This window comes from Mus pahari, chromosome 4 (assembly GCF_900095145.1).
Source record: "Mus pahari chromosome 4, PAHARI_EIJ_v1.1, whole genome shotgun sequence".
NCBI lineage: Eukaryota > Metazoa > Chordata > Mammalia > Rodentia > Muridae > Mus > Mus pahari.
In genome coordinates this window covers 77,202,573-77,215,477 of record NC_034593.1, presented here as the reverse complement: position 1 = coordinate 77,215,477, position 12,905 = coordinate 77,202,573, and the positions used below count along the sequence as shown (strand labels likewise).

Sequence of the window (12,905 nt, the reverse complement as noted above, 5' to 3'; positions counted from 1 at the left end):
TTAAATTATTTTTTTCAATGTCATATATATATGTGCTCCTGTTTTCTAAGATGAAGGATATGTAGCTGAAAATCACTATTACAAACTGCAACCACTATGGCTGTTTATAATGTTGTCCATGTAAATATCAATGTGGTAAATGAAAAGCCAACTAGAAAAGGAACAATATGGAAAAAACATGTAAGCCCCTGCCATTTCAATTGTAAAAAAAATACTGTTCACAAGCGGCAGGTTTTTAAAATGCTATTTTCTTGTTGTTTTCATTAAAGGCATGTGGTCCTTACTTTCAACACTTGAGGCATGCTTGAAAATAGTACATTTTCTTTTAACAGGGAGAAGTTCTCAAAGATTGATCTAATTTTCATAGAAAAATAAGGTCTCTTCTGGTTTAAGTAAATGGATTTAAATTATAGCAATAGATGGGGAAAGAAAAACCCTACAAGGATACTGGAGAGACAAAATCTACAACTTCTGTTTTCTGTCAAAGAGAGCTATATATATATAAAAAAATAGCCTTTCCAGTTTTCTTACATATCCTTGGATGACACTGGAGAAGTAGTAAAATATTTACTTTCTTTAACTTCTTGAAAACTTGATTGCCATGTGACTATAAGGAAGTGGTAGAGAAACCAGAAGCTACAGAAGGCACACAAATGTGATTCTGACTGGTACCAAGACACTGCATCGGCACCATGCGGCGTGTGGCAATTCCTGCTACAAGGGAAGCACCAAACACACTAAGTTATCAAAGAGGAAGTAACTCCCAAAGAACTGGGATACCTTTGTCTTACTGGTGCAGTCCAGTAATGCTGGTCCACAGATAGATTCTCAAACGAATACATGCTAAATGCATTGATTACTGTTACCACAGGGCAGACATAGTGAAAATCCAGAAGCTAAACAAAAACAATCCATGAAGAAAATTTTGAGGAGCGGTCTTTTCGTTAGTGCTCTTAGTATGCATGTTTTTTGTTTCTTATTCAAGGTAAGACTTGACAAGATGAGAGGGAATGTAATATAGGTCCCCTTCTGATAAACGGTGAGCATTCCAAACTCATATATTTTTATATTATTTGAAAGTATAAGTCTGTTTTGCATTTATATTTCTAAACAGTATTTGGAATAATTATTCTCCCCAGTATAGGTAAGACAGATTAATCTCAGGAATGTAGCTGAAATTGTTATGATTTTTACCTGGATTCCATATGTTTAGTACAAAGAGAATATAATTTGTCTAAAAGATTAAACTTTGTTGACTTTTCCTCCTAAAATATGGAAAACATTGTCTTCTGTACTGAGAGCATCACTTAGCCAGTCCACATTTAGATCTTCATTACCTACACAAAGTACTGAGGGAAAATGTTGGCTAAGACAACAGTTACAGTCAGGCAATCCAAGTAGAATATGTAATATTATGGGCCTACCAACAAAATTGTATGATACTGCAAATATCTATCCCCTGAGTTACTATTTGAGCAACCAAATACTTAAAAAAGAATTACAGGGTATCTTAAATTAAGTATGTCAGTTAATTAATTCTGTGATCCTCAGCTACCAACCGAGTGCTGTACAATCTTTTATTATCCACTGCCCTATAGATCATCTGTTCTTAACGTTGGCTTGTTCCAGAAGAGAGACAGCTGCAACACTATATCCCTGTTCAACCTGAGGACCATCTGACTTTAATTGTAATACACAGCTTGATGTGGCGCGAGCTATGAGAAGCCAAAAGTATCGTCTGTAATAATCTGGAAAAGCAGAAACCTGCCAACAGAGGGCTGGAAACAGGGACTTGTGCTGTCTGGCTGCCTGACGGGCTGCAGGAAATATGATTAATGAGTAAGGTATAATGATATCAGGAACCCGATTAGCACCACAAAAAGGTCACAGATCAAAGTAGTATGCATTTCATGAGCTAAAATCATTGCATAAAATCTGTGGATTTGCAGAGGTAAACCAAGAGAGGACAGGATAAACCTTATGTGATAACATGGTAACAGCTATATAAAATACAACTAGCAATTCAGCCATTGATAGAAAGTTAAAAGAAATTATAAAGTGCACCAACATGCACTGCACTGCAGAAAGCTTTGTTACCCACAGATACACACAGATTATTTTAGAATGAGCAGGTTATTAAATTTCATTCATAAAGACACATGAATAAAACCAAATATTTTTGTAATTATGAATTATTGTGATAGATATTCATCTATATACTTAGCTTATATTTGATTTGCAATGAATTTTTATTTGGCTTTGTTTGGGAATATAACCTAATTTAGAACACTAAATATAAAGATTTCTATCAAATCCATGAGAGTAAAAATTGTTGGGAAAATTGTTAAGTAAACTTACTGAGCTATAGCAAATGCATAGCTAATAGAATGAAACATTATTTTGTATATTATTTATCTTCACTTCTGAGTTTAAAGCATGGGCAAACAAAATTAAAATCCCAATGAAAGATGATTTGCTAAGTTAGAAATGTACAATTTTATTTTTCTTCATGACTTTAGAAAATCTTTTCCATGGGCGTAGATGTAGCTCAGTTGGCAGAGTGTCTAACATGCCTGAAGATACATGTTCAATCCCCTGTACTTATAAAACAATCCTGTGGCGTATGCTTATAGTCTTATTATTCAGAAGATAGGAACAGAAGTTCAAGGTCTTCCTTGGCTACATAGAGCCAAGTCATGGATAGAAAAGACCCTGTCTCAAAACAACAAAACAAAACAAAACAAAACAAAACAAAACAAAACAAAACAAAACAAAACAAAACATCTCCTGCGTAGACCTAAATGTTCACAGGTAAAAACCGCAGGGCACAGACAGCAGTGCTGATTTCAGGAGAATGCCTTGCTTCTGGTAACACAGTTAACATTTCTTAAATGTGAAAATACTAGAAAAATTATGAAATATAATTTAATCAATTATGTCTTTTAGAACTTTAAAATTAGACTTCAACAAACCTCTTTCACACTGTTAATAACACTAGTTATGGTAAATTATTACTTAAAAACTAGTTTCCTTGAGCCTAAATTTTTATTTCATATGTTTGAGGATAGGGTATAGGCATCAACTGAGGGTCTAATGTTTGCTAATCAAGTATTTTATCAGTGAACTATATCCCTGGCCTGAAACTTACGAATTTAATTAATATTTTTGAAACTAGTTTTACAATGAAATAGTTGGAAAATGATTTGGGGTGGGGGGTGGGTTTCAAGACAGGATTTCTTTGTTTTGCCCTGTCTGTCCTGGAACTCCTGTCTGTCCTTGAACTCACTATATAGACCAAGCTGTCTTTGAACTCAGCAATCTGCCTGCCTCTGCCTACCAAATGCTGGGACTAAAGGCATATGCCACCACTGCCTAGTGAAAATTATTTTTTAAAATTATAAATATATCCTCAAGATACAGGAATACTTAATACCTTTTTTTTGTCATGCTATTGGTACACTGAGCTTCAGTTCTTCTGCCACCTAAAATATTTTCTGTTCAAAAGGCACTGCTATAAAATTAAAAGATAAGTCAGGAAGTAGTTGAAAAAATATTTTCAAAATATACTTTGGATTAAAGGACTGTTAGGAAGACTATATAAAGAACACTTGCAAATATTTGGTCATAAAAAACGTAAGAGTCCAACTTAAAAATAGGAGACAGTTCATCAAAGAGCATTTGAGTATCAACAAAGTCTGTGAGAGAAAAGTTAAAACATTGTTGGTCATAAGAGCAGAGTAAGTCATAACTGGTAACTACCAGAATATCTTAAGTGTGCAATATTGACACTAGTGAGCCTTGTGAAGGACACAGAAAAACTCAAACTTCAAACCCTGATAGGAACACAAACCAGACCCACAGGCAGCATAGTCCAAGGGATACCGCCATCCTCAGAAACCAGACCCACAGGCAGCATAGTCCAAGGGATACCGCCATCCTCANAGGCAGCATAGTCCAAGGGATACCGCCATCCTCAGAAACCAGACCCACAGGCAGCATAGTCCAAGGGATACCGCCATCCTCAGAAACCAGACCCATAGGCAACATAGTCCAAGGGATACCGCCATCCTCAGAAACCAGACCCATAGGCAGCATAGTCCAAGGGATAACGCCATCCTCAGAAACCAGACCTACAGGCAACATAGTCCAAGGAATAACGCCATCCTCAGAAATCTCCTCAAACAAAACAAAAACAGATGTTCCTTAATTGCTAAAATAACTAATATATGGCATATCTATATAATACCCAATAATAATCAACAGCAATGCAAAGAAATTAATTACTGCTATATGTAACAACATGGATAGATCTCAAGAACATCACACAAAGTGATAGATGCCAGACACAAGATGACAAAATACTGTATGATGCCACTAATTTAAATTTCTATAAAAGCAAACCTACAGAGATACAATGCATAGTAGACGGGGGCAGAGCTGGGATTGCAGGCTGAACACAGAGTGGCCCACAAGGACATTCTGAAGCTAAAGAGAACATTCTGAAGCTGGATCGTAGTGCGTTGACACTATACTAATTTATTGAAGCTCACTAAGAAGTACATTTTTTTAAATGTTGATTATTATAGGATGCAAATTATAGCTTAATGAATCCATCCTAAGAGAACACAAAGATAAAAGGAGGAGTTGTAGTACAAATGCACCTGTAATAACTTCTCTATGTCCCTGAGAACAACACAACCACAAGTGCAGCCTTACTTAATAACTGGCATTTTCCTCCAGCTTCTTTCAGAGCTAAACCTTATCTTTTCCTGTCATACTAGTCAAAGTGAAAGTGAGAATCTTTTGTTTGTTTGTTTGTTTTTTGGTTTTTTTGAGACAGGGTTTCTCTGTATAGCCCTGGCTGTCCTGGAGCTCACTTTGTAGACCAGGCTGGCCTCAAACTCAGAAATCTGCCTGCCTCTGCCTCCCGAGTGCTGGGATTAAAGGCGTGCGCCACCACGCCGGCGAAAGTGAGAATCTTAAAAATGCTTGGGCTTTGAGTAAAATGCTTTATGTCTCACTCATAATATTATAGCAAGGAATTACTAACGTGCCTAGAATCCCATAACTGACCATGATTAGGGAGTCTGCTTGAACTCTGAAGTCTATCCATCCACTACCCGTAGTGTATTTATTATGTATAAATGTGATATGTCAGTAATAGAGGTATTATAACTAGATTCTGGAAGATAAAGTTAAAATATAATTATTGGTATGAAAAATAAGGAATGCTACCTGGAAAATCCAAATGTATTTTTTTAATGTATGGTATTTAATAAAAACACCAGGTAACTAAAATTATATTGAAATTTTTAAAGATCTACTTATTTTATGAGTATGTATATATTCAACTGGCACATATTTATAGTCTGAAATATGGAGACTGGCAAAGACAACACTCTGAAATACTGAGAATACTCCTTCATTCTAAACTTTTATAAAACTTCAAAGTAAAAAAACAATATAATTGTACATTCTAACAAAACATATAATGTAGAAAGTTACATAATAGGACAATAACATGGTGTTTTTAAGCACAGTAAGTACTATGTGTTTAATTTTTCATACTCAAAATATGGTATAAAGTGGTCTTTCAAACTATGTACATGATGTAACTTGAACATGTTGTTTGTTATTAATCTTCTAGTCTGAACACAAAATGATCCTTCCTTGTCAAGAGAGGCTCATGCTTAAAAACACAAATGATTCCAGGCTCTCTAACACTGATTGGCTATAATTTTAAATTGTTAAGAACATATTAAAAGCAACTTAAAATTTGCATGAAACAAATAATTATACTTTTAATTTAATGCAATTTTAAGAGGTACATGGCAGTTAGTGAAGTAGTATATTATGTTCAGCAGTTCCTACCAGCTACCGCACTGTACAGAAAGATAAGGGTTAATGTTTTACATCAACACATGACAGAGCAGATGATTACTATCTTACCAATCTGTTTATGCGAACAAATTCTTCCGAGGTTTTGGCCCAAGGAGGAAGTTCAACATCAGACACCACTGTCCCATCATCCATCACTCCAAGGTTATAATTATTGAAGTTGACAAACATCTCAGGGAGATAATAAAATTCAGGAATCAATTCCTATATAAAAATGAGAGAAATGTTATATCATAAAATATAGGGTATAGACTAGATATATGTAACATGGTCTGATTATTTCCTATTACACAGGATCACAACAACGAAAATATGTAGGGAATTTTTTCTCTTTGTTCATCAACTTTCTGTTTAGAGGAAAATGTACACAGTGTCTTAATAAACATACCCACATGCTTTCCTTCAGGACACATCTTGAAACCTCAGAAAGTCTTACATTCAAATAAGCAAGTAATAATTGAGGGCCACCAAGATAAAAACAGAGATTGCATGCTATAACAATAACAGCACAAGATAGATTTTAAAAAATGAAATATCTAGCATTTGTAGCAGAAAACAATCTTTATACAATAAGAGTTAAAATGTTATTACTTTGGTCTCTTTATCAACAATGGAAATAGTTATTTGCACTTTAACTATAGATAAACAATAAATTTCATATCAAAACATTAAGTTTTTAAGAACCACCTTTAATAAAATATCAAAATCATTAGCCTAGAAAACAACCTGCATAAGAAACTGATTAAATTAAATATTAACAACTGTTATTTAATACCAATATTTAAAAAGGGGAAAAATGCAGCCTTTGTAGCCATGCGGCGTTATGTAACTTTTTCAGAGGATTTCAGACTTGAAATCCAGTCTTGACATGGGTCAGTGCCTCAGGAGTCTTTCAGAAACCCCCTTTGGGCCAGCTATCACAAGTCTGAATTTCCAAACAGTAGTAAAATAGAGAGGTCATCAGATTTTGGACAAGGTCAGTATGAAATTGCCAGAGCAGAGAGAAAAGATCCAGCAAGAATTAAGCTATTATCACTTTCATAGTCCACATGGAATGCTGTTTGACTCTGAATTGCTTGTCTTTTGTTTACAATCATGATAATTAACTAATCAGAGTAGAATGAGCTTGTCCTTCAAATGCCCCAAAATGGCATGATCATTAGACTTGAAAGACTTTTAAAGTGATCATTTATTTTTCAAAGAAGAACCTTGTTAAAAGTTTAACTTTAAATTAGATAGCTCTCACACACAAAAGTTTTTAGAACCCCATCTCTAAGCCATGTCTGTAACTCTAATCTCTAATTGCAAAAGAAAGAAGGGCAAGCGCATATTTTTTATGTAGAAAAGAGTAATAATAACTTTGAAAAGCTAACATTTATGGCATGTTAGATCAGATTAGACCTTAGATTTCTAATAAATGTTTTCATATTCATCTTCATAACAACTTTATAAGGTGAGTTAGTGACTCAACCTTGTAAATGACTAATTCAGAAAGATGAAGGAAGAAAGACCAGTCACCAGGGAGGAAAGGTTATCCTGGACCACAGGATTAAGTCAGTCTAGGCTATATAGTAAAACCTTGTCTTTAACTGCACAAGATGGCTGATTAGTGAAACTTCTCATTGCATAAGCCCAAAGACTTGAGTTTGACCTCCCCATGGCCCAGTGGTGGAAAGAAAGAACTGACTCCCCAAGCTGTCCTCTTACCTTCACAGGGACACCATGGNCCCCCCCCCCCCCCACTAAACAGACTCACTGACAGAACGAACAGAAGCTAGAGATGGGTATATGATCTTCCCAGAGATTAATGAAAACACCTTTCTTAAAACCTATGGCCATCTTTGTTGAGCCTGGAGGGAAGGAGAAGAGACGGCAGGGTGGGACGGCACAGGAGAATGTATGAGGGGAAGCAGGGTGCTTCCTTGGGAAGGGAGAAAGGCAGCTCTGGCCTTGGTGGACAGAGCCACAACAGATCAGATTGTACCACTACTACTTCCTCCTCTTTCTTCCTTTCTTCTTCCTCTCTCCTCCCTTTTTATTTATTTTTTATTTTATTTATTTTTATTTTATTTTGGTTTTTTAGAGACAGGGTTTTCTGTGTAGTTGTAACCTGCCTGTCTTGGAACTCACTCTGTAGACTAGGCTGGCCTCAATCTCAGAAATCCGCCTGCCTCTGCCTCCCAAGTCCTGGGATTAAAGGTGTGTGCCACCACTGCCCGGCTTTGGACTTTATTTCTTAGCCAGGCAAGTATCCCTCAGAGGGGATACCCTTCCCATTGTGCCGGCCTGGTGGCCCAATGTATGTTTTGTTGTTTTTGTACTGTTTTGTATTGTTTTGAGAAGCTAACACCAGACAATAAGGAGTTGGCATTCAAACGATTTCCTAAAAGATACATGGTATAAGGGGCAAAAATGCCTGCCTCCATAAGACTAAAGAGCTGAATGGCTGGAAGGCAGAAAGGCTAATTTTCTAGGCACTCCCTAAACCTGGATTGTCATTCAGGCCTTACCCTGATACCTTAAAGAAACGGAAGGCCTTGCCCTGACACGTTAGTGATTGTGGATGAGTATTCTACCACCCTCAAGTGAATCAAGGTTGGAGCCAAACTGGAATGGTTTTTGTACTTTTGAGTTGACTATAATGATTGTATGTGTATTTTAATAATGATTTATTTATAAATTAACTGATCATACACTTCTGGGACACAAAATGGTAGGAAGAATTCAGTATAGGCAGAAATAGAAATAGAGTACATATATCACCTGGTAGTGAAAAAATAAAACATAGTAAAATCCTTTGTTTTTAGTTTTCTGACTTTTTTTGAGATAAGGATTCCCACTGTATTCCAGGCCATCCTGGAATTCACTATGCACCCAGGTTGTGCCTGAACTTATGGCTCTCCTTATGATCTCATGACTTAACCTATCAAGGGTCACATTACTGGTCAGTAAGTTCTGTTTGGTTTAAACCTTGGGTAGATAAAAAGGGTGACACAATACATAATTTCAAAATTAATTACCTAGTTCTTAATCTTTTTTTTTTTAATGGCTTTAGAGCTTTATTGTAGAAAGGCAGGGGGAAAGAGAGAAGGGAGAGAGGGGGGCGGGGCTGGCCATGGCCACGTGGAGAGAAGGGGGAAGAGAGAGAGAAGGAAGGCTAGAGAGTAAGAGAGGCAAAAGCTTAGAGTAGTTCTTAATCTTTACAGATAACTGCGTTAAGGTTTGAACAGAGAAAGCAAGTATTTTCTGTCCATATCAAACACAGATCAAAGTGAGAGATCTGTGAAGAGTACAAGAAGAGAGTCATTTATTTATAAGGCAAAACTGGTGGTAGAAACAGACAGCTTTCAAAATTCAAAGGAAGGAAAAGGAAGCCTCCAAATTGGGTGCTCACAGAGGGCTGTGGTCAAAGAGCACTCTATAGCGGTTTCCCAGCTCAGAGCTGCAGCCTGTTTATAATTATCTGTTTGCATTTTTCCTCTGAAACGAAGACACTAAGAAAAGGTATACCCTGAGTATTTTGTTCATAGTTACACACTCCAGCCCATATACAGTGCACAATACATTGGGCATTGAGCAAAAGTCTGTTAAATTAACAAGTGAAAGAGAAACAGTATTGAGGATTAGGGGAAAGCCTCAGTAGGTAAAGTGCTTGCTGCACAGACAGAGGACCTGATGCAGTGGGGATCTAATCCCAGTGTTCCTAGAGAGAGGTGAGGGTGGAGACAGAAGAATCTCTGAGAGGCTCTGGGCCAGGTTGTCTGGCAGTCAGTAGCAAACACACAAAAGCCTTATTCAAACAATGTGGAAGGGAGTTATCCTCTGGTCCTCACATAGCTGCTGTGGTATCTATGCACCTGCATTGGGACACATGAGCACACACTGAACAAAAATAAAGAAAAGCAGCATTTAAATTAAAAATAAAAAATAGCAGAGGGGAAAGACAAGGGCATTCCTGATAAGGAAGGTATCTTAAGACATGTATATGTCATTCATTTTTAATGATCAATGAGAAAACGTTTAACTTGCTTAGAGTTGAAAATAAAGAGAAAAGAAAAAGCACACTGTGAAAAACTCTAAATGCCCCGGCCTAACACCTTAGCTATCTCTTTTCCATGAAAACACAGAAAAAAGGGAACATTTTGGAATAACACAAACTTAAATAGAACACATCTATCTACAAAATTAACACTGAAGAGCTATAATTAAGATTTTACATGTTATGAAGGACATAATCATATAAGCACAATTAAATTACCAAGAGGGGAACATAGAGAATTGAAATATACTGCAATCTCAAGATAAGTAAACACCATAAATTGATGAAAGTTGAATCCCCTCTTAATATGAAACAAACATGAACTTAATCAAGACAGCAATATAAACCCAAGAAGCACATATCTGTAGAGCCAATGTATTATTATGGGCAATGACAGCATCCAGGCATCTAGCAGAGATCCCTTTAAAAACAGCATTTCCCTAAGAATCATGCTGTGATATAATACTAAATATTCCCATTCAAAATTATTTTCTTTGACAGATGAAATTTAGTAACAGAGTCAAAGATTATGTCTTTCTGATACTTTAAATGCACACTTACAAAGTGAAGTATGTTTTATATTCATCTGAACAGAATCCTCAGCTCTGGATAAAAACCACATGTTCAGCGATACTTTAAAACATCAGTGGGAAATGACAAGCAAACACACTGACAGAAGACACATATATTCGCAAGCCATATTTTCTTCCAGCTTGACAACAATAATTTTAATTTCTATTAGTTAATCAGGCAGATAGGTTTTAGAGGCAGGTGACATGGTTGAACTTTAGTGTATCATCTCCTAAAATAAAAATGTGATAGGTTCAAACAAAGGTTATGTCACAATTCGGGATAAGCTCATGGCTTTGATCACAATCCCAAGGCTTTCATGGCATAATGACAAGGATTGGTTGTGACCACACATATGCTTTAGTTTTCTTCTGAGGTACAATCCCCACTGATGGGAACGGTCTGTGCAGGCAGGCTGTGTGACTCTCCTTCATTAGCCACCATGTCTCCCCACTGAACTAAAACCATCGCTCCCCTCCACCTGGGCAAGCACATCAAATGCCAACGCACTAATCTAAAGAAATGAGACGATAAAAAAGAGCCAACCTGCTGCTTCAGAATATAAGTTTACACTGACTTGCCTTTCATTCAAATGTGAAACTTTGATAATTAAGATGTAGTACCATAGTTAGGGAACAAGACATGAAGGTGGAGAGGTAGGAAAGTGAAATTTTAGTTCTTTACCATTGCACAAAATGATATATTTTATAATATGAAAACATAAAGCTCTCTTTAGAAAAAAAAAAAAAGCTGATGAACAATCGGATGTGAAAAAACATGTTTATCTTCTCATACAGATTCACTTACAATTTTATTTTGCTAGGCCACAACTCAAAACTTTTGAATATTTGACTAAAGTATATTATATTATAACTCAACTTTAGTGGAAGGTTTCATGTTGAGATTCAAACTTAATTCTTTTTATTTAGTAGATAAAACATGATCTTTATGTATTTTATACATTGTTTTCTTTAGTAAAATAAAAACCATAATTTTTAAAGTTGAAGTAAAAAAATGATCTCTAACATTTGTAGAAGAACCTAATAAGTACTGTAAAAGCCTATGATTTCAAATAGATTAAAACAAAAAAATCATGCAAATAGGCAATAGATAATCTTTTTGAATCTGATCTAGTGGAAGGAATAATTGGGTTTGAGTCTTGTATACTTAATTTACTATCACATGCTCTTAAATAATTTAATTTCTGTGACCCTAGTCACCTCACTTGTCATTTCTAAAACTCAGGATTTGTATAAAGTCCCTATAACACAGAATTATATGTATAAATATTATCATTAATAGGACCTTTGATTTTAAAAATTCCAAGTTACAGATGTACCAAAAATTTAAATACAAGAGGGCATTTGTTGAACTGTGCCTATGGATAAAAGCCTTCAATGTAATTCTAAGAATACTTAACAAAATTCACCTGTAAAAGAAAGTATACTTACAAAACTATCTGAGAATTAATAGTTCTTACTAAATCATCATCACATTAAGAAATTTATTTATTTTTTATTAACAATGACTTAACATGTCATGTAGGGCTTAACATAAATAACCCCGAAAGCTTATAGTTCACCCTTGCTTTCAACACATTTCCACTTCTATATTTGGACTATAATTTCCATTATGTCTTTTGTTCTAGATTGCAATATTCAGGTAAGTTGTAAATTAGGAAGAGATAATGGGCATTAGTAATATAAACAAATAGCAAGTTACAACTGCTACTGAAGCAAACGCAGAGGCTGGGGAGGCAGACAGCCCCACAGGCATGAGCACATGAGTTTGATTCTTAGAACCTGCAGAGATAGTAGGGGGTAATCCAAAGGACTCATGCTTTACAAACCTCACAAGACAAAACATAAGTACTGTAAAACTATTTTACAATCATTTTATTTTCTACATCTCATGTATACATACATACACATATGGCTAAAGATTTCAAACAGGTTTAAAGTTAATTCATATAACATTATTGTGCTTATTTATTAAAAAATATTGTTTAGGAATCTCCTGGGATTTAATTGGATTGTATTTACTATATATATATATATATATATATAAAATATGGCTTATTATTAAGCTAATTTCATAATATAAATTTTATATTAATCATTAACAATATATAACAAAGTATAAAAAAGTTTTAAAATGGAATATCCAAAAGCACAGTATAGACCAATGAGACACCCACATGGAATTATGTAAGGCTAGAACAAGTACAGAATTCGTACTGATTATGAAACTTGTAAAAAATCTCGTTATCTACCATTTATCTACTCTTTTTTAGCACATGAAATTTAATTGCAAATTCTGTTATAGACAAGACTCACAGTCCCCCAAATAAGGTATCAGCCCCCCTCCAAGTGCAGCACAGCCCTGGCTCTATCAGACC

General features: G+C 35.4%; 1 protein-coding gene across 3 annotated transcripts in view; it reads right to left on the bottom strand.

The window, feature by feature from the left end:
* The window catches only part of Lrba (LPS responsive beige-like anchor protein), a 537,266-nt gene that overhangs the window by 109,678 nt on the left and 414,683 nt on the right, over positions 1-12,905 (bottom strand). For all 3 annotated transcript variants that reach the window (XM_029537235.1, XM_021195949.2, XM_029537234.1), the window contains exon 47: positions 5,950-6,102. In XM_029537235.1, the coding sequence (XP_029393095.1) occupies positions 5,950-6,102 (153 nt within the window). The remainder of the gene's footprint in view (positions 1-5,949; positions 6,103-12,905) is intronic.